At 38.6% G+C, this 23,496-nt stretch overlaps 1 protein-coding gene across 6 annotated transcripts in view; it reads right to left on the reverse strand.

Annotated features, from left to right (window-relative positions):
- OSBPL10 (oxysterol binding protein like 10) overlaps positions 1-23,496 on the reverse strand; it is a 121,991-nt gene that overhangs the window by 52,286 nt on the left and 46,209 nt on the right. For all 6 annotated transcript variants that reach the window (XM_080583025.1, XM_080583020.1, XM_080583024.1 and 3 more), the window contains exon 4: positions 16,957-17,148. In XM_080583025.1, the coding sequence (XP_080439151.1) occupies positions 16,957-17,148 (192 nt within the window). The remainder of the gene's footprint in view (positions 1-16,956; positions 17,149-23,496) is intronic.

The following is a 23,496-nucleotide window of genomic DNA, read 5'->3' on the forward strand; positions in this document are numbered from 1 at the left end:
TTACAGTAAGATGTGCACAGTCAATTTTAATTCCATTTGTCAGAAAAGAAAATCAGACAGAGTACGACAAAGGCAGCCACAGGATAAGCACCTTTGGGAACTGCCAGAACCTCAGGCCGTGCTCCAGTTTTGAGAAGTCACACACCATGTACCTGAGCTCCAGAGCACGACAGAGGGTCCCTTCAAAGCCAAAACAAAAACCAGACCACCACAGACACACACACACTCATGTAAGTGTTCCTCCCTTCTCCCCTACAAAATAAGCTCAGGAAAACAAACTGAAGGTGTGGCTGGGAGATGATGGATCACATTCTCCCTGGAAGACTGTGCAATACAATTGAATGAAAAACTGCTTCCCTCCCTTTCCCATCCTGAACAAGAATGTGAAATTGAAACCCTTTCTGATGCTTCAAAGCGACTGAAATATTTTGTTTTCATCTCTGTGCGATCACTTTTCATACTTTCCATTTTTTTTTGTTTTACTTTGTTAGAAACAGCTTACATTTCCAAGGATTTGCTTCCACAGGAAAACAAAAATCCAAAATAATATTTCCATTTTCCCCTCCCTTGCTTAAAGGGCAAATATATTCTTATACATCTAAGAGAAGAACATAAGATAAACTGATCGCAGAGCTTAGGAAACATTTGGAAAAAGTGACTGAATGTTTGCAGTTAGCACCTAGCCCCAAGCTCTACAGCCTAGAATTAAATTCTTCCCAGTTTAGGATAAAAGTAAATAAAAACAATTGTTTACTCTCCCTTTACCAAAAATGAAGTATTGTAGTGGGTCTTAAAATTCTCTACCTGATCTAAAGTTAGCTTTAAAGAGGCCTTTTTAATTCATCCTTTAATTCATCCAGCTACCCACTGGCAATGTTTCTACGCAACATTATAGCTGTGATAAAAGCAACTGTTCAAGGTGCCTGAAGCAGCAGAAGACACCAAGAACAGCAGCTCCTCTTTAGGATTCAAAGCATTAGAAGCTGATGAGCATTTACTGCTCAAATGTTGATCAGAACCATTTGTTTAAGGTACTGCATGAACAGAACAAAAAGGAAGAACGTCCCCTTCTCTGGAGACCCACAGAACAATTCTCTGTGGCACAAGGGAAAGGGAATAAGGTATACTATCGAAATAACAGCATGTTTTTTAGATGCTTGCCACTTTATTTTTTGTAAATGAGTCATTGACAAAAGATTTTTAAAGACTTGAAATGTGGTTGCTCTAAAAAGAATAAACTAAAAAGGACTTAACACAAGAATACCAAACCATGTTGAAAAAAACTCTTTAAACATATTACCCCTTAATAAGGCAGACTCTGGGCCACACAGTTACAGCATTATCCTCTACCTTACTTGCAGGTCTGCTTTTTGCTTTACTGGGAGGAGGGGAGGTGACATCTCTCAGCTGGTTTCAAAAGCAGAATGAAGAGCTTTGATTTTAAGAAAACTTAAATTTTAACATACCTTTTCCAAAGTTACATAACTTGCTTAATTTTGTATGATTCTGCTCTTGGTAGAGATCCACATTTATTTCAGTACTGTTCAGTTTTCCCTTCTCCTCACTTGCAAATAGACAGCTCAAAGCAGTACCTCTCTGCTTTTGATAGTAGCTATGACTATCTGCCCCTGCCTCCTCACCAAATCTCAGTTCACTTCCCTTTCCACTCTTGTTTCAGCTTTGGCAACCCCTCTTCACCTGTAAAGAGTTTCTCATAGTATGAGAGAGAAACCATATATTTCCATGAATGCCCTCAAACTTCACAGATACAACCTGATGCTAGGTACAAAATAGAAAAACTGAAAGAACTATCAGGACTGCATGCAATAAATGAATTGCGTGTGTGCATATATCTAACCTTAGTAGGGCTGCATTTACCTAAGCGAAAAATATTTGGTAAGAGGAAGCCTCAGGCTAAGAATAGACCAGCTCATGTGCATGGCTTACTCCTTTTAGCCATCTTCAGCTTGCAGTAGGAGAGCACAAGTAGACCACATTTTGTGTTTCCTATTAACAGTTACTCCTGAAGCTTGAAGGAGATGCAGACCTTTTAGCCAGCCAGAAATTCTGATACTGTCAGCATTCCTCTGGGTAACACCACCCACAAAGAAAGCTGCCACTTGACAACACCTTCACAGAAAACTGAACAAAACAGCAATTATCTCTGACATTTGCCTCAGCAGGTCACCCACCCTCTACTGCTTGCTCCAAAAACAGCCACTTCCCAGTTGCTGTTGCTGCCTGCTTCCTCCTCTCCCCGAACCATCCTAAAATCCTGTGTGATTTGTGTGATTGCTTTCCCTACTTACCCCAGTCATAGCAACTGCCAACTACTCCTTTGCAGCTGGAATTCCACCTCCTGGATCTTCCTCTTGTGAACACGCTGCCGATGTTATATGGTACCATACCATTACGTAACGAGATCCCAAACAAATCGGTAAGTAGAAATGACTCTGTTCTCAGGGTCACCCGTACAGCATATTATGGGCAGAAAAGGCTTTGAGATGCATTTCTTTGCAAATCCAGAACATTTCAGACACATTAAGAAGAATGAAGAGTCTTTCAAATTGTAAATTAGCTAAAATTAGCAACTAAAAAATAATTTAAGAAATAATCAAGAAAAATTGGTGTTATTTCTGTGCCAAAAGAAGAATTACAGTAATTCAATATTTTGTTAACATACTAGATGATATATTAATCTTTCCCAAACAGAGAAATCATATTAGAAACCTGAATAGCAATTTTGATTTAAGGTTTCAATTTGTTTCTGAAACTACAGAGAAAATCCCAATTATGAAGTCTAATAATAAACTCTTTTAAAGATTTTTTTCCTCCTATCCTAGGACAAAGATAAACTGGAGCTTCAAAAGGATGAAAACTGAACAGTCACACACAAATGGAAGAGTATATGACTGCCTTTGACATGGTTTCATCTACATTGGAAATGCTCGGTATCTCCAGGACTAACAGACCTAAGTCTGTTTGTCTGGCCCAGATGGGTATTACGATAATCAGAACATCGTTATTTCTACAATTACTGATCTTACAGGGCTTCTCCAAACTAGCAGCACATCACAACAACCTAAAGCAAAAAACAACTTTACGCCATTTACAAAACTGCCCGATTCACAGTATTCTCAGGGGCATCCTAAGACACAGTGATTTCAAGCTCCCCGAAGCAAAGGAAGAATGTCATCAGCTGTATTACCTCAAAGGGTAAGCAAACGTTCTCTCCCCTCCTCATACAGGCCATACAGAGTGTAGCAAGAAAACAGCGTCATCAAACCTGTTTTCATTTATAAAGATTTAAATACTAGAGACCTTCCTACCTCTCTTTGGAATATATAACTTGAGGAATATTATTCAGACCTTCCCAGGACTGAATACATCATCTGACATACACACAAGCAATTTAAATTTTAGCATGTGCAATTTTCCTTTTTGGAATTGATCTTCACACATATTGAATCATTTTATAGTAGGTATTATGATACTCCTACCCATGTGTACAACAAAAAAAAAAATCCAAAACACTCCAGAGAAGGAAAATATTATTTTAACAGCACTGAGAACCCACAGAAATTCTATGTTGTCAAGTTGTGACATGCTAGAAATCATTCATCAAGGACACATTTAGCTTTATCAGTTAATACCATTCTTTCTCAATTTTACTATTCTCTGCGTGGGCTGTCAGTAATACCACCACTAGCAGCACGCTGTCTGCCTAGTTACCTCTGGGCATTTCCTCTGATAGATTTAATGCAGTAATTTTTATTTTTAAAACCTTTCCATTGCTGACTGTATGCAAGTTGAAAACAATCATAAAGAAAACTCAGAAAATAAACACAATGTTAATACAAAAAAGAAAGCATCTGGGAAAAAAATAAAAAAAACTTTTGTGGGAAAAGCTTTGGACATCTAAATAGTAACAGAAATGCAACACACATCCCTTTCTTACCAACCCTAAGTCAAGTTGTATTTTTGAGAGGTTTACTGCCTTCAGAGGCAAGGAAAGAGCCAACATGCTTCTTCATTATTTTTTTGTTGTTGTTATATGAAAACATGATTTCTTGCTCTCCCTCTCTCACACACACACATACACAAATACTTTCTGGTATATTAGTTTCTTGCTTTTAGACAATTGTGACACAAGAAAAACATTTTGAAAGCCATCAGGAAAAGACACAAGTAGAGGCCAGCTTTTGAAACCAACCTTGAATAGGTCATAAGTGGTAGGAGTCAAGACCTTGGTTCTTGTTTTTAAAAAAGCAAATATCACAGAGTTGTTGTTTGTTCGTTTTTTTTTTTCTCTTTTGTTTAATATAAAACACTGATTTTCTTAAAAGAGAAAGCAGATGTGTAAAGGAAGAGAACCAAGTCCACACAGAAAAAATAAAAACCTTCTAAATCACTGCAAACCCAATTGGTTAGGTTGCCACATAAGCCTAACACAATCATTGATTCTGACCTTGAGCAAGGATTTCTTGCTTGACCTAGATATCAACAATCTTGACCCAGATATCACCAATATGAACTGTCATCATATGAACATTAAAGGCTGAAACAGACAACTAATATATATCAAAGCATAACAGATTCATTTTGATATGTACTTGGCACATATAAGACAAACGTGGAACTCCAATGTCACCGAAGTAACCATACTAGCCATTAATCTCACATATCATCCAACAATACAGCACAAGCTCACAATTCCCACACAGAATTTCCTTGAAGCTTTCCTACTTTCAACTATTCTGAAAAGGGAAAGAGCATAAACATACATGCAAAAAAAAATGACTAATAAAAATCACTTTTTTTTTTAGCTTGCTTCCAACCACATCTACAGAATTCAGTGCTGTCAATCACCAGCTCAGAAGGTACACCTCTCCTATTGAAAAGTCTCTCAAATTAAGATAACTTCTACAGTTGCAGTAAAAGGTGTTTTTTTCCCTCTAATTCAATGCATTTTTATTTTGAGTTAAGCATTAATACCTAACCACAGCAAAGCAAGATAATTTTTGCTTGGGCTTAATTTCTGAAAAGCATTCTGACTTCCTCAAGGTCACTCAATACGTGCATCTTACTACTTGACAAAAGAGATTTCCTGATAGGGATTTATAGGCTTCCCCCTTTTCTTCAGTAAAGTCACACCCATAAATATTTTAATAGGATTCCATCAATAGCATGCAAACTAGGAAGGCAAATTAGAGCTTAATATATAACTGGAGTGAAAGAGATATACAAGGCAGTTGTTGCTAAAGGCACTGCAATCTATAACACTGATCTCTTATAAGGGGTATTTTGCATTTTAGCTTTGAAAATGTCTAGTGTGGAAACATGTACAAGACCAGATGACCACAAATGTGCTTACTCTAGAAATAACAGACTTGTACACTTTGCTTACAGTAAAACCCAAAGTTTTGACCAAAAAGGGCCTCCTTGAGCTGTGGACAGAAGGGAATTCTATCCAAAAAGCTTCAGTCTGGATGAAGACCCACAGTAGCCTCTGTGAACGTCACTATGCTAATGAGAAAAAATATTTTATGAAAAGATCCTAGAACACTAAGTGAGATACTCTGAAAGCATCTTGGAAAGATGGAACCAGATAATGACATCCATATCAATTGTCCTTTCTTGATCACTCCTTCCCTCCCGTTACAAAGAAAAAGCACGTAATTCTCTATTATTGTCACCTCAGGGTAGCAACCGGCTTGACCTCAATTATTTTAAAGATGCAAACAATGAACAGTAAAATTGGAATGACTCTGTTATGTAATAGTTATTAAGGCTTAGACACACACATCCTATCAATGAAGCTTCAAAGGAGCAAGTTAATTTTCACTTGGCATGTAATTTGCAGACAGAGCCACAAAAAGTGACAGAACAAACAGAACTATACCTCTGACAATCAGGGTGGCAGCTAAGCACCAGGGCACATTTTCTTTTCAATTCTTGCCACTTTCACAATTCTATTTCTTCCCTTGGAGAAGGAGACAGAAAAAAAAGAAAAAAGAAAAAAAAAGGGGAAAAAAGCCTCCCTACCACCATCTGCTATTCTGTTCTCTTTTCCCTAACCAGAAACCCACATAATCTCTGTTAAGGGAACAACTGAAAAGCCAGTTGCTACATATCTTCATTGTCTCAGCTGACAAAACATAATTTCCTTTGGGGTTTTATTTCGGTTTTTTTTTGCTCAGTCTTCTCATAGTGCTCTCCACAGGGTGGTTCCTTGTGAGGAAACAGAGGAACAAATGTCATTAGGACTGATTCTAAAAGCAGAGCCTAAGACAACCAGTAGAAAACACAATATGAAGCAGGGAGCCTGAATTGGTTGTTTCTTTTCCTTAGCTATTGCTTCCAATCTGCTGTTCCCATTGATGCTGATGCTGTTCCACTGGTCACCATCAGCACTTCACCATGGGCCATGAGCTCTCCAGGGACCTCGGCAAACGACTTACACTCTAGGGAGCAGCTACCTGTTAGTTAGCATCTCCTGACATGTACCTTTTGTCTGGTTAATTTACTCATATACTCCTATGCTCCACTCTCTGTCAGCACTATGCATTCAATTCCTGTTTTATAACTTTAAATTCTGCAACTTGGACACTTGCTGCATATCCTTACAAGATAGTATCACTGTACTTTTTGAAAGCAGCGTTCATTACTCATTGATGATCTACAGAATTCTTACTCATTGGCCTACTGTCCAGTAAATTACTAGCCACACTTTCAAGCTCCCTTGCTGTTAGTTGCACAGCTACAATAATCAGACTGTATTTTGGAGGTCGTCGTAGGTTTTTTTTTGTTTGTTTATTTGCTTTTTTAGCTCGTAAGGGCTGTCTGGATATGGAGGGAGAGAGGAAAGATGGGACAAAGGGTCTTTTTTGGAGATCCATCTGGAAGCTTTAAACATTCCCTCCAAGACTGAAGGAGAAAAAGTAATCCACTTTCCTGAGAAATTCTCAGACTGGTACAACTCAGGTATGCATGAGGAACCACTTCCTTTCCTTCAATGCTTTAAAACAGATCAGCAAGAGAAGAAGCTGACCTAGCCACCTGTCTCACAAAAGCATGTCTCTGTTCAGAACAAAAGCCAGGATATTCTTAACAGATCTAACACCAAAGAGCGTATAAAATCTGTAACAGCACTGAAACACTGGAAGAAAAAATTCCTCTGATTGTCAGCTGTCTTCAGGCTGTTTCATGGAGCCAATCAGCAAGTCTTCAGATGAGAAGGTTTTTATTATTTATTTTTTTTAACTAAGATCTAAGATCTGGCTCCTGTAAAAAAAAAAACAAGTGAAAAAGCATTATGCAGACAAGTACTGCTCATTGATAGAGTCTATCTCCGCAAATCAGGGTGAGTAGGCTGTTCTTCTCTCCCCCTCCAAGTGCTGAGTATCAATCTAGCACTGGTCATTTTGCCACTGGAGGGAGCAGTCTGGGGATCGGTGTCTATTTTTTGCAGGAGATAACTGGTTTTCTTATTTGCCTGTTGTACTAGAGCTCCCTGGGGATACTCCACGCATGTGCAGGTAATGCATGCCATTTGCTGCCTGCAAAAGGCTTGTACCAAAGCATGACTTGTAACTGCTGTGTTTCCCCACCACGTCTCACAAGCTCTTTCCTTGAGCATTTGCTTCTTAATAGTCACTTATTTAGACTTATGTTTGCTATTAAAGATGACTCAAGGGGAGCGGGGTATAGGGATCGTGTGGTAAAGGCACAGAGAAGAGAAAAAGCACATAATGCCTGCCAAGGTTGGTGGGATTTTTTCCCTCTGAGTTGCTCCCAGGGATCAAGAACCAAAAATTGAGAAGCAAAAGGAAAGAGCTTGCAATTTCAAGTAAATCTTGGACAGCAACTGGCTGTCATCCAGCCAAGCAGGAAGCACACTGTTGTATTTTAAACCACAGAATGCAGCACTGAGAACACGGTTTCTGAAAAGCTTCTTGTAGAAAATTAGATTGTTTAATTTTAATATAAGGATTACTTCAATATCTGCAAGTAAAGTCATTAGTTTTAGTGATTAAAATGTTACTCACAAGTACATTACTCTATGAGCTCTTCTGAACAGCAGTTTTTCTTACATTTCAGAAGGATTACTTCAGTGCAGTTAATAGCTATAGCACAGAACTGGAAAGCATATTTTGATTATTGACAATTAAGGTACATTTGTGAGTATTAAGCATTCAAAAGAACACCTAAAAGGTTGCTGCTAGTCATTAAGTCAACATCAGCAACCACAGAAAAATGCTATTAGTTCACCACTGTATAGCGTATTATTGATAAAAGCAATTTTTTGTACTTTGAGTAAGATTAGTCTTCAGAAGATAAAAGGCCACATTTCACTGGATTATAAATTATACATTTCAACACGTGGATTTTGGAGTGGGGAGCTTTCTCTCAGAACGCATCACTAGCGAATGTAACACTGGATTTAAAATATAAAAATAAAAAAAAAGTATCTCATTCCACCACAGAATACATAAACTCACCTATGGCCATACAGAGTAGCCCAGTGTGGCATATAAGCAATTCTCCAAACTTCTGATGAAGATTTCCAGTGTGTCTGTATTGGGCCTATTTGGCAAGGGTTTGGTAGCATGGGGACTGCAGGGGGTGGCTTCTGTGAGAAGAGTCTTGGAGCTGCCTCATGTCAGATCAGGGCCAGCTCCAGCCACAGCTTAGCCAGTGAGTGACGTTGGTTGTGCCTCTGAGAGAGCAGATTTAAGAAAGGAAAAGAACTGCTGTGCAACAGCAGCTGGGAGAGAAGAGTGAGAAAATGTAGAGAGAAATAATCCCACAGATACCAAGGTCAGTGCAGCAGGAGGGCAGGAGCTGCTCCAGGCACGCAGCAGCAGTTCCCCTGCGGCCTGTGCAGGGAGAGGCCCCTGGTGGAGCAGGCTGTCCCCCTGCAGCCCAGGGGTCCCACATGGAGCAGATCTCCACGCTGCAGCCCGTGGAGGAGCCCCCGGTGGAGCAGGTGGATGTGGCCTGGAGGAGGCTGCGGCCCATGGAGAGCCCCTGCAGCAGCAGGCCCCAGGCTGGAGCTGCCGCCCGTGGGGGACCTATGCTGGAGACGTTTGCTCCTGACAGATGGACCCCATGGTATGGACCCATGTTGGAGCAGTTGTTGAAAAACTACTGTCCTTCAGCAGTGTGTGGGAAGCCCATGTTGGATGAGTTCAAGAAGGACTACATCCCATTAGTGCCCAACGTGGGGCTCAAGCCCGTGACCCTGGGATTAAGAGCGCCAAGCTCTTCCCTTTCTCTTCTATCCTTAATTTAACTTCCTTTCACTCCCCTTCCAATTAGCTACCTAGTCTGTAGTAGGTGCAAAATAAAATTTTATTTTATTTCTGTCACATCCCACCTCACTTTCATAATCTGGGGAGCCACTGTGCCAGAAGATAAATAGATTTGCTTATAACTACCATGAAGTATGCTTTAAACAACTCTCGCATGCACAGTATACAGTGGAATGACCTTCAGTTTTAATCAAAGTAGGTATTACTTTCCCATCTTACAATCAGTTCAGCTCATGTTTTCTGAAAAGCAAGTGAACTGTTACTATCAATGCCATCTAATCGTGCTTTTCCTGGGCCATAGGGGAAGCCTTGGATAAAGTGTACTCCTTTGGCTTGTGATGCAGAGACAAAGCACTGCAAATCCACCCTTTGACTTTTCCCACCGTACCAAAGCAGGCTGTCAGCTGGTTTGAAGTTGACATCAGTAACTTCACATCACTGAGGTGATTCAACATACATTGCCATGGTTTTGAGCCAGTTTGTGACGTACTGTAATATGGGCAAATCATATTTATACAGCAACTTTTACACAAATTCATGTGCTTTGTGTCTGCCAGCATAGACCTACCAATAAAACTGCAATTGGATAACTGGGGATCTCTGCGAGGAAAAATTGCAAGCAGTCAGCCCAGAACAGAGTAGACATCATCATCAGAACACACTGAGCAATATGTACGAGGATGTAAGACAATGTTTCCTGAGCCAGAGACAAATATGTGAATCATTTTCATATTGTATGTCCTCAGTCAGTTACAGGTATACATCTAGTAGCTGAAACACAAAGCTACAGAGGAGCGTGTATCAAATTCAGGCAGACAGAGTTCAATTTACCCTGCTGGATTAACTGTTATTAGTCATAAGGGATACGAACTGTATTTTTAAAAAATAGTCAGAAATCAGGGTTGCAAACAAGAAGCAGGCAAACAGCTCCTTAAAAGCCTCAATGTAGCATACACAAGGCTTTAAAACATTCAAAACCTGAAAGCCAAGCATTAGTGAGGGAAATTATAAGGACGTGTTGCAAAAGCTGCTTATCAGGTCTTTGTTAAGTAACAGATGAGAGCTATCAGTATCACAGTATCACAGTATCACAGATTTCTAGGTTGGAAGAGACCTCAAGATCATCGAGTCCAACCTCCGACCTAACACTAAGTACTCCACTAAACCATATCGCTAAGCTCTACATCTAAACGTCTTTTAAAGACCTCCAGGGATGGTGACTCCACCACCTCCCTGGGCAGCCCGTTCCAATGCTTAATAACCCTTTCGGTAAAGAAGTACTTCCTAACATCCAACCTAAAACTCCCCTGTCGCAACTTTCGCCCATTCCCCCTTGTCCTGTCACCAGGCACGTAGGAGAACAGACCAACCCCCACCTCTTTACAGCCTCCTTTCAGGTAACTGTAGAGAGCGATGAGGTCGCCTCTGAGCCTCCTCTTCTCCAGGCTGAACAAGCCCAGCTCCCTCAGCCGCTCCTCGTAAGACTTGTTCTCCAGACCCCTCACCAGCTTGGTCGCCCTTCTCTGGACTCGCTCGAGCACGTCCATGTCCTTCCTGTAGCGAGGGGCCCAAAACTGAACACAGTACTCAAGGTGCGGCCTCACCAGAGCCGAGTACAGGGGCACAATCACTTCCCTAGACCTGCTGGCCACACTGCTTCTTATACAGGCCAGGATGCTGTTGGCCTTCTTGGCCACCTGGGCACACTGCTGGCTCATATTCAGCCGACTATCAACTATATATAACCAACTATAACCGACTATAACCAACTATCGACTATAGTGTTTACTATTTTCTATTTGTTTTAAAATCAAAATGTTTTCAGTATTTTTAAGTGTAGTATACAGCACTCTGGGTGTTATACAAGAATTTGAAGACTATAATAAGTCCCTACATAAATGTATATAGTAATGTAAACAGAATAGTACACATAAAATATGAGACATTTCTATGGTTACTTTCTCTTGGACAGAAATTACTTAAGTGCTTTCTATACTTAATGTCTGAAACTTGGGTAGCCACTTAATATTACGCTATCATGTGTTGCCACTAACAACACTCAAAAATGTCTTCGACTTAATTTAATAAAAACAGTGCTTGAATGTGGGTTAATGAAATAGCCCCTGTATTTTGGAAGCAGTCCTACCCATTATAAACACAGGTGCAGAAGTTAAGTGCACCTTGTCGTGTTAAGGGTTTGCTGTGAAGATCATCACTGCATCCGGCCAGCCAGAAACCTGCACTGTAAGGCCACTAAACAAGCAGCCGTGAAATGTGATCCTCTAATCTGAAAAATAAGGTTTGCAGAAGCATGTTTGCTTCAAAGCTTCATTTTCAAACTGTCAACTCGAAATTGAAACTAATGCATTATCTGAGTGAGAGAACCGCCTGGTAGCTTTACAAAATGTAGGCAAATATATGCTCTGCTCTATTTCACACAGAACAGGTGAATTCTGTTTTTATTTACAAAATTAATTGAGAGTTTTGAAGGCATGCAGAAGTTGGAGATTGAATTTCCTTCAAATTTTATTTCTCAAGCTCCTTTGGAAGCTTACCATTTAGTTAACATTTAATGAAATGCTCTAATAACCACAAATAGTAATCCTAGTTTCTCTGCAATTGCTTAAGAAAATGAATGCTGCAGCAGCCTCTAAATGTAGCTATCATACATGTATTATCCTGAACTTAGAAAATGCCATTTATTAAGTGATTGAAAATGATCATCTTTGCACATTTTCAATTACTACTCAACTACAGTCTGAGAAAATTTTAATAAAAAGAGGCCCTGTTTACATCACTAATATTTTTCAGATTTGGAACAACAACAAAAAAACAACACCCAGAAACAACAAACCAGGTTCACTCTTGAAATAACTCACATGGACAAATGGTGTAATTTAGAAGAACATTTGTTCTGTGATTCCCATAGCAACCTTAATTCTCCCTGACTGTGTATCTGGTATCCTGGATGACTCAACCTTTGCTTGAATACAAAATCAAATGCACAGAACAAGGTGCAGTTTAGAAAGGTGCAACCTGTATGCATTCTTAATGACCTCAAATGTACTTTTGTGTTATTCACATAACACAAAAGTATTCACCTTTACTCTATGCAATTTAATAATTATTGGTTTATAGTACTGTAATTTTTTATAAGCGCATCCACATTTACTCCTTAGGAAGGTACTAGCCTGATCGCAGATTTAAGAAACCCATTTATCCCTTAAGAAGACATGTTTTTATTGATCTTTGCAATACTAACTTAAGGTAGAACAAACAGCTTTAGGAAATGACACTTCTATAGACAAATGAAATAGACCCCAAAGAAACTGCCACAGTAGATATCAATTAATTTCACCTGTTACTGTATGGTTTAAATTAACCTTTTGTCTACAAGGACAGCAACTAATCACACCAACACTGCTGAACAGCTAGAAGGAAATTTCAGCATGTTCGCAATGGTATTTTCATACAGTAGAAGGAACACACGTTTCTAGAGGAAACAAAGAACTTACTTGCATAAGTCCCATAGGAATCAAAAGGTAATGATTTTAAATATGCAGCAAAGGACTTGCAAGAAGCAGCAGGACTGTCATCTTGCCAAAAAGCTGCCCTTTCCAAATTCTGGAACTGCCCGTTGGCACGTAAAATGGATGTCACACTGGTGGAGGCCCTGTGAAATCTAGATCTCACTGCACCAGATGTTCAGAACACATGCCAATGACTAGTCTACTGGAGAATACCACAAGTTGTAGCATATATCGCATTTCAGAGGGGTCAGAAACGTCTCTTTCAACCTTTTAAAATGTCTAAAGAAATATTTTTTCCATCTTTTTTTTGGTTAATCCTATTTAATTTCTCTAAATTTCTGTAAATAACATAAGTTGCTACAAAACGTTCACAAGCTGCAATTCTAGGTTCTTTAACAACAGTGGTAACACTGGCAGAGGGTATGCTCTAATCACTCTCAGCCAAATTAAACACCGTTTCAAGATGAAGTGTGCTGCTATTATCTACTTCAATGGCAGCTAGAATGTAATACGAGGTGTGATGCAGCCACGTGGCTTTCTGATCCAGCTAATTTTGACTGCCTACAGTAAAGAATTCTGCAAGTATAACTCTTCTACCACAAATTGCCATGAGGAAAATGATATGCATAGTTTAAAAAACAGAATGCAATTTCAAGACCACACACAATTAGTTTACCATAAAATCACTTACTAAAAATCAGTTGGAAGCACTCTTTTACTGATAAATTATGGCCCAAATAAAGAGGTAGGATCTCGAATAATTCTGCATAAAACGCAATACATAGTACATCAGTTCTTCCAAATTAACATATGGTAAGTTACATTTTTGATAGAGCATTTCATAAATCAGTACAGAGTGAACTATTAACATCAAGTTAATAGAAGCAAAAATCTCATTTAAGAGAATATTATTTTAAGTCTTACAAAAAAAATCATAAAAAACAATGTTCCTTAGCTCCTTTTCAACTCAATGCTATGAAAAAGTATTCTGAATATTAAAGCTTTTATAGCAGCCAAAAGCTCCATATCCATGCTTAATTTAAACTCAAAATTCTGAAAAAAGGCTCTAATTTTTCATTTTGAAAAATTCTAATTTCAGAACAGAAATGCCGCGTGCGTCATTTTGGGGACCTATAAGGTCACTTTTACAACTTCTATGAAATTTTGCACATCAGTTCAGTTCTAATTAGCCCTTTTGCTATGATGCTTTTTTACACTACAGTTCTCTACACTGCCTTAGAAAAAGTTAAGTCAGCCATAACCGACAACAGCAGAAAATAATCTATTGTTAATTTTCACTATGAACATAAATGGGAAAAGAACAATCAAGTATTAGCAAATATCACTGCAATATGTCAAATATACGAGTACATTTGTCCAATTTGCAACATGAAGATGCACTTCACTGTTTGCAAATAACATGGTCAAATCAAGACAAGTTGGTCCAGAATCGAGCAGCAATTTCAATTTCAGCACTTTCCAGGGATGTTACACAAGGTAATGAAGACCATATGACCCAAGTGAAGAATTACCCTTTTGCAGCACTCCTGTTTTTCACAGGTCTCATATATAAAGTTGTAGTATTACCATAACATTGTTTAAAATACTACTCCCCCAAAAAAACAAAACAACAACAAAAAAATGCTTCTTCCCATTTACCAGAAGTGTATCAACTCTTTCCGTTGATTCAGCTACTGCATATATAAGATTTGTTAACATAGTCCTATTTGTAGTATGTTAAAAAAGGCTTATTTGGATGTCAAAGCTTCTGTTACTTCATTCTGTAAGGAGAGCACTAACAAAGATCTATAAACCTTTTGCAGTCCTGTCCCTTCATCCAAATCATACCAAATTCCAAATAAAAAGCAAAGATTTGGGTGTTGAAAAGGGGGAGGGGGGGGTGTTTTTGTGCTTTTAGTTCTGATTTCTCCTCTGATAAAAAAGGACTAAAAGGGATTTAAGTGCAGTTTTGTGAATGCCTCTGGCTCCATCTCTTTATTCATAAATTTAACAAAGGAGGGTAAGTCAAACAGTCACCATCAAGTCATAAGGAACAAGAACATGCCATGAAAAAGCACGCAAAATAAACCCAAGTCTGTCACATCTGCTCTTGAAAACAGGTGAGAAGGAAATACACAGAACATGTCATTGAAATGAAATCTTTCCAGACTAAGGAATCAGACAAAGAGATTCTTATCTTTTCACAAGATGGAAAGAGGATCAGTCACACAGCCATTTCTTAGAGACTGGTAAAGAAGGCAGAGAGACTGATTTTTGACTCCAACATGTTCTTCTTTAAAAAGCAGGAAAAAAATAAAGAATAAAAAATTCAGTGCACAGAAGGTAAACTTCACATACTTCCTAATAAAATTATATGTTTAACTTAGTTTCATTTTCTTTCTCTGAAAAATACTAATTTCTTTTAAGCTTTTAAACATTACCGTATGTTTTGTATCTGAAATGTATATTGTTGCCCTCTAACCTGTTCTCACAGAGGCAGTGCTCCAGCTGAGGTGTGACTCACATTAAATATAGGAAAATTATCATCTGCTATGATTACAGATTAAAATCCTGTCATATTTACCTTTTAGCAATGACATCACGTTGCAACAGTCTGCAAACAAATGAGTCAGCAACCACCAGGCCTTTTCTGTAGAGATGACACCTAGCCGCTTATTCTGTGTTTTACTTTAGACTAGTATTTGTTTCTGCCTTCCTAATGTAGTTCTTTGCATTTGTTGATTTTGTCTCTTTCCAACTTATTATGAACTGCACACATACTAATTCTCTATTTTTCAATTCCTTTCAGCCTCAACCAGCTTCATTCCCCAAAGCTGCTACAACTCCCACTGTTTATTTTATTAAGACAAGTAAGGCACTCTCTGGATTCAACCTAAGAGAACAAATACATTTAGTAAGGTAGAAACAACTTGGGGGAGATGACTGGTAGGGAAAAGCAAGATATGCTCATGAAAAACAAACAGACGTGTGTTTTCTGTAATATAGTTAATGCGGGTGACAATCAGTGCGCTCTCCAGAGCAGGGAATGAGCATTGTTAATACAATACAGAATACAAGGGAAGTTCTCACTTTTAATGTTACTAGAATAAAAAACAACCATTCTTCATCAGGATGTGTAATCTGAATCCTCAATGTCAGAACATACTAAGATAATTTATTCAAATTCTTACTAAAAGTTCTCGATTTATATAACATTCAAGGACTTAAAAGGACATTCTTCAGATTGTAAATTAAAGGACTGCATATTAAAGGATTGGGGCAGACATTTTAAACCAATGTGTTAAAAGAATGCTTTAAAGCAGTTAGGCTGCCAACAGTTTCTTTGGTGAAAAGGGTGGGAGGGGGACTTAAAAAGGCACTATTAGAAAACAGCAAGAAGTTCAGACAAAGCAAAAATTACAAGAGATGCAAAAAGATGAAAGTGAACTCTGTGAATGTGTGCCCTACTACTTAAGATTAAAACTCTCATACTATTTTTATTTCTAGAACACAGACTTAAATCAGGATAGGAGTTATACTTTTTAAACTCTGGTAAACCATACATTGAAGGAAATATACTTTCTTCTTTGCTTTTCATCCGTTTAATACGAACAAAGCATTCTTCCATCACAGGGCCAACAATAGAAAATTGACAACAAAGTCAAGACCATAGCCATATAGAAACAAACTGCTGAGTGGGAGGAGCTGTGCCTTCTTTCACACTCACTCATCAGACTCATTCAAATTGTTGGGTTTTTTCTTTCTACATTTAAATCCTTTACAGTCCTCTTTCCAATTGGGAAGGTTTTGCTGCATGCAGCTTCAAAGAGATGTTTCTCCAGCATTGAAGCACCATTGCAAAGTCTGGGAGCTATGGCCAACCTACTTGATCTTTCAATGCATTTGCACACAGCCATCTTAACATCAGCATAAAAAGCCTGCGCACACCAGACCTCAAGTTGAGCCAGAACTAAAGAGAGCCATTTGCTCAGAAAAGGGATCAAAACAAAGCAGTCAAACAGATTAGGAAACAAAGAGAACTATTGACTTGTCACACTGCATTGCTGATTCTAAAGCAAAATAAAAAGTTACAGCAGATTTGTATCTCTTACCTCTCTGACTTCATGGAGTTGACCAGAACGCTGGCTCTTAGCTCTTCTGGCAGCTGCAGGTGATTTGTGATGGGTAATGGTAACAACAGTTGGCCCACTTTGATTCATATACTTCTGGCCACTAGGAGATGCAGAATTAGCTGTCCCAGGTGGAAGCAGAGATGAGCTTCTACTTCGTGAGGATGAAATGCTCTAGAAGCAGCAACAGAATGCTGGTATTAGCAACCTTTACACAAAAATAATCTGCAGTTCAGGCTACAGGTTTGCGCTGTTCTACTTTCCTCACAAACCTGAACCTGGAAATCTAAGCGCTCAGGACTGATTTATTCCTTTTGAAGCATCCACATTGCTCAGCCAGGATCTTCTCAGAAACATGAGGCAACTGCCTTTGTTTCTTGGATTTTCTGAAACTGGCCTCCTCAAAAATCTCTACAAACTCCTATATATTAACATGCTGTTAAAATTCCTACAACCATATTTTTTAGGAAAGATACAAAGGATTTTGAAGACAGATTAAAACAATGCCACTACGAATATCTTTAATGAACTCACTGACCCGTAATTTGTCAAATGGTTTAGTGTGAAAAGCAAGGAAGGAAAAAAAAATTTAATGCTTTTACCTGATGAACATCTGAAACAGTACAGTGCTGTCTTTTGACCGTGAACAGAGCTGGAATTTTGGCAAGGCCAATCCACACACCAATTTAACATTACAGTCTGAACCAAAACATGGCTTAAACTGTAAACAGGTTTTGGAGTAATCTTGGGATGAACAGTAAATACAAAAAAGGCTAAAAATAAATCTCCAGCAGCATCTGCAACATAAATACTCTTTACATACAACCTATAAATTTAGTCTGAACATTAGATAGGAGTGAAGAAAGCTCTTCAATCATTTATCGGTGTTGCTACCTCAGTTTGTTTTCTGCAGTCAAGCTCCGATATGCATTAGAACACTGTGACACATCACATATAAGTGCAATATAAAAAGGCTTTTCTCTTCTATTTAAACTGCCAATTGCACCTGCAAGTTTAAAATTGAAACAGAATAATTCCTACCTCATAAAACACAAACCAATTCAGAGAGTGACATTTAGTAGCACTTTAAGAAAGTGAGGTAAATACACAGCGCTGCGGGTGAAAAACCATTTCATCTCTCCTACAAACTCTGCACAAGTAATGATGGCAGCTTTCAATATTTCTGAGAGTTACTGTGAGTGTGGGGGACTACTGTTAAGTCTAATGGCAAGAGCACAAAAGTATTATTTGAGTACAAACTCTCTGCCTATCCCTTACAAGTCACTCTCAAGCTTTGCAATTCTGTAGTTATTTCATTTAAAAAAAAAATAAATGCAAGGTGGACAAGCTCCAGCTAGCACTGGAATTAAAGTCACGCATTATGTTACCAGTACACTGCCTGTAGATGATTAGGCAAAGTATCTAGCACTAACAAGATGGAAAACTGAAATATGTTCTATGTTCCCCCTGCCACCCACCCCCAAATTAGACTTTAGACTTTTTGAGGCATTGTAAGTTTTTTAAAAAATGGGATATCAGAGTCTCAGTATGTGAAGAGCTGCTACTGCAGACATACTTAGTACTCAAAGAAAAAAGCATTATTCCAGCGGCCTGGATTTACATTTACAAACACTTCCAAGAGTGATGATCTGACTCTGTTTTTGCATTCTTTGCTACCATAACTATTAAGATTATAATAACAGGCATCCGCAGAATCAGGCATTTATAAAACTATCTATTCTGTCTGATAATTTACAACTGCAATGAAACTGGATTTGACTCTAAGGCAAAAGATATCTATATGGCATGGGGGTAGAATTTGTTCTAAGGGCACAGAAGTTTGCCGTTTTTTTAAATTCATCTTCCATTTGAAATAGCATTGTTTAGACTTAACTACAGTTTAAAATAACAGAAGAGATATTTGGGAGAAGGGGTTGAGGGAAACTGGATGTGACTCCATTTCCTTTTTAAATAAGTTTCACAGAAAAAAGGTTATCCCTAGTATGATAGCAGAATATATTTACTGTTTTTTCTTTTCTAAATTGACTAGCATGAGAATACTTCTAAATGAAATTTTGGGTGCAGAGAAAGAATATAATAATTTCATTTTTCAGCATAAGATAAACTTATCCTCCAGTTTAATAAAAGTTATATTTAGAATGAAATCTTCTGAGGATCGCTGAGGTTCTAGTATCACGCAATCACAATATTAAAAAACCATGACTGCTACCTTCATGTAGCTAAACTGATCATAAAACATAGAACAGCAGCAATTTAAAACAGTGAGCCTATCCATTAGTTTCATGTTAAGGAAAACAACATGCTCTGAGAAGCTGAGTTTTATTACATTTTGATTTTCTTTGGGGGAAAAAATAAGTTACAGATCTGCGAATAATAAAAGTAATATAAAACAACTATGGAAAAAAGCCATGCACTGTTTCTCTTTAAACACAGACTCAGGAAGGAATGCTAGGAGAAAAATGGCTTTCAGAAAAAAATAGCTGTCAGAGTTATCTCATGTAACTTGCACATTTTGAAAAACATTCATGAACTGACCTATACATGTATTTCAAGTTAGTATCTGTAACAATTATGTTATTTTGCAATTCAAAGCTACTTTGCTTCAAGACGTTGTTTCAAACTGCAGAGAACTGCTTGCAGCTCACCTACAGATCACAACAGACTCAAAGTGCTCCCAGAGCCCCCCGACTGCAGCTCACACCTCCCATTTTCTTTGACAGTGTCACCTAACACAATATGCCTTTCACCAAACCATACTTAAACCTTTGGGAGTCATACATTTGATACTGCACCATTAGTATCAAAGCTGCCAGCTAGCTGCATTTTTTTAATTATCTTTGTATCACAAATAAGTAACGAAGACATTTCCAAAAAACAGGTACGCCCATCATTTTTAAGGACTCTCTCAATCCAGGTTAGTTTTTTTTACTGCAAGATTTGTTGTAGTGCATACGAAGTCACTGGGCTACATGAGCCACACTCTTAAACTGTGACCTGAAGCAGACTGAACAGTCTGTGGGACCAGAGTGCCATTATGGCAGCTTTTCGTTACTTTTTGTAAAAGCATGTGGCAGCTTGAAACAGCTGTTGGTAGTGGACATTCATTTAGGGCATGGAGTTTGGGAAGCAGTGGAACAGAAGAGAGAATCAGGAAGACCAGCCCATCTGTAGTTTCAGTAGCAAGTGGTACTGAGGAAGGCTGTCCTGCTACAGCAACCATAGGTAACCCCAAATCTCCAACCGTATACAATTTCATGACCCAGCAAGGGCTGAACATGTCACACTGCCAGGTGTGCCTGGTGTTTAGCTGAAAGCCTTGCCCTACAACAGTGCTATGGGATCTCTAGAGAGAGCTCACCTCTGCCAGTGAGCCTGTCCTAGAGACCTCTCCTCACCACAAGATAGTTATCAATCCTATACAGCACACCGAGTCAGAAAGATTAGCCATCTAGAATCAGCACATACAGCCACAGCCTGTGCCAAACATCAGAGCCAAATACATTGGTTTGAATGGCTCCTACAGGTCTGTAAGTTTTCCTCACCTCTTCGTTTTCTGTCCTTTTACACCTTAGTTCCATTTAGTAACCCTGTTTTTCCAAGCAGCGTGCCATAAAACTCTACCAGCCCACTATACAAATCCTCTCACATCTGATTTGGCATTATTCTTTAGAGGATGTACCAAAAATACAAAACCAAGATGAACTCCACACTAGGACCTCTGGCTACCCATAAAGCTAGCCCTAGGCAAGTCCCCAAGATAAATATAAAATTCCAGCGTAGATGAAACCGTTCTTCTTTGCCATACCCTCACCCACCAATGAGACTGGGGCAAAACCTGAATACTGACTGAAATGACACAAAACTGCAAGGAATTAACGCTAGTAAGGGGGAAGCACTTGGAGATGCAAAAACTAGTAGCATACAAAATGTGGACAAATGTTTGCAGTAGACGGTCTCTACAACCACTCAAAAAGCCTTTTGAAGTGGGGCTCCACTCCTCGGTGCTGGAAGCACCAGACCCAGCACAGACAACTGGACCAGCAGCAGAGCTGTGCCTGTTCATCCCAAGGATGTAGGGGTGGCAGCTAATTCTTTCTCCCAAATTCTTCCTGTCAATTCCAGAAGAGACCTCTCCTGGACTGACATACTCAGCCCTTTATGTACTTTCAAATTTTACAACACGTTGTCAACACCTCTACTCCAGCCAAATACTTGACTCTTCTTGTGCAGAACTTCTCCAAATTAAAAACTGGGAAGGGAAGGCATCTCTTCTGCATTTAGACACACAGCTGTGTAAAAATCAATTTTTCTCTTTTTTTGTTAAAAACATTAAAGCCAACATGATGTTTTCCATAGCTAAAATCAATCTAATTACACACCATACTACAACAGCCATTTTCCCAAAGTCACTCTCCCAGGAAATCAAAGCAATGACAGTAACAGACAGAGCTTTACTCCTAATTTCCTGCTCTTCCCCCTAGCACTGCTTATATGACTGATCTGGACCTCTATTATCATATCTGGTTTCCTTTGGTCCTTCTGCTTTCTGGTTTGCGCATAGAAAAAGAAAATAATGAAAAGACTAATGAAAGGAAGACATCAGCTCTTCAACAATTAGTAATTCATGGTGCCAATAATGAGTCAAGAAGCCCACAAGCTGAAGCATCCAAGAGGAATTAGAAATGCTCTTTCCTGAGGCTACACTTTACCATAGTTCCAACAGCTTGCCTGCTAATAAAATGAATCCAATAAAAGAAAAATAAAGGAGACAATAAAAGAGTAATTTGTAACTTGAATTTGTCCTTGCTTTATGAACTAAAACTACCTAAAATATGCCTAGCTAACACAGACTTGGGTTAAGATCTTTATTTTAATTCATTGTCCATCCCCAAGTTTTAAAAACAAGTGACATATGGAATGCTTCCATTTGGATACCCCAAATCCCAACAATTAAAATAATGTAACTGTAAGTACAGGAAGCCCAAACTATACTAATGTTTCGTGACATTTTCCCTGGAGACTGTTCTTTCTGTTCACAGAGAAGCTGAAGTGTTTTTCACCATTTACCAGAAGCAAACAGTTTTGCTTATTTTCAAAAGTAAATGCAATGTTCCAGAGATCAATAAACTAATTTCTGAAGTGATTTGTCATATCTGTTTATGGATGATAATCGTCATCTCCTTCACAGGCACTGTGCCACAGATGTTTTATACAGGAATAATAAATACTGAAATGACATTCCTTTACTCCTCTGCATATCTATATAGCACAGCACCAATCCCTGCGTACAGCTTTAGAGCAACGAGAAGTCACACTCTGTCAGAAAGTAATTACAACTGAGACACCACCATTCAGTATTTTAATTCCTATCTACATCTTTTCCAATGCATCCTAAGCAAGCAAATACTGAAGATAAATATGCACAGATCTGTTTAATTTACATTCAGATCATTCAGAAATATTAAAGCTCAAACGACTGAATCTACATAACATCCAAACTGTAGCGTTGCAAAGGGACCAGCTTATGATATGCTTTGCCCATTTGTGTAAAGCTCCATCTACAGCACTAATTTTTCTGACAGATTATTAGTGTGCTTTATCATCTTTAGGTAAGGTGATACATTTGTCTCCTTTTAAGCAAGAGACTACAAATGCTCATAAAAGTCCTGTATTTGTCAAGAATCATTTAAGCATATTCATGTTCAACTCTAAACTGACTTCACTTTTTTTCCCTTTTTTCGTAGAAAGATTTTGAAACCAGAGATGTGAGCAACTATCTTCATGCAGCTTCCAAAGAGAGGAAAAAAAGTGTCAAACACACATCCACAGCCAAGCAATACGTCCTTCTCAGCCTCACCACTGTGAGGATTTCCAAAGCACATTTTAATTAGAAGCATCATACTTTATTTGGCTTCTACAGGTCAAAGAAATAGAGGAAGTGGAAAAGCATACCAAAGGAAGGAAGAGTAAACTTCCTCAAAAAAGGGAAAAGGTTCAATGTTAAGAATCAAAGCTTGAAACTTTCACTAGTCTGGCTTTCTGGAAAGTTATCTTGTGCACGTTAAAAAAACTCAGTGACTAATCTATTTGGAAAGTGAAAGACAACTCCATGGCCATTCATTACTAAAGGCAAGAAGAAACTCAAGAAACTGAAGAGGGGTCCCCAAAGATCCACGAGGGCCATTTTTCCAGCTGTGGAGAAAAAGTACTCATCTGCCTCAATGATTTAAGAAAAGTAACTTCCAGGCATTACTACAGGTGCTGTTTCACAATTACTGAGAAAATGCTACTGCAGTTGTGGTCTTCATTCTCCACCATCTCTCCACACTGCCTCTGAGGCCCATTTGAGCCTAATGGCAATGAGTTCAGGTTGTTAAATCAGAAGAGAGACAGAAACACAGGCACGAAGAAGGGCAACAAAGCTGGTGAAGAGTCTAGAGAACAAGTCTTATGAGGAGTGGCTGAGGGAGCTGGGGTTGTTCAGCCTGAAGAAAAGAACGT

This window comes from Anser brachyrhynchus (genome assembly GCF_964034855.1).
Source record: "Anser brachyrhynchus genome assembly, chromosome: 2".
NCBI classification, from domain to species: Eukaryota; Metazoa; Chordata; class Aves; order Anseriformes; family Anatidae; genus Anser; species Anser brachyrhynchus.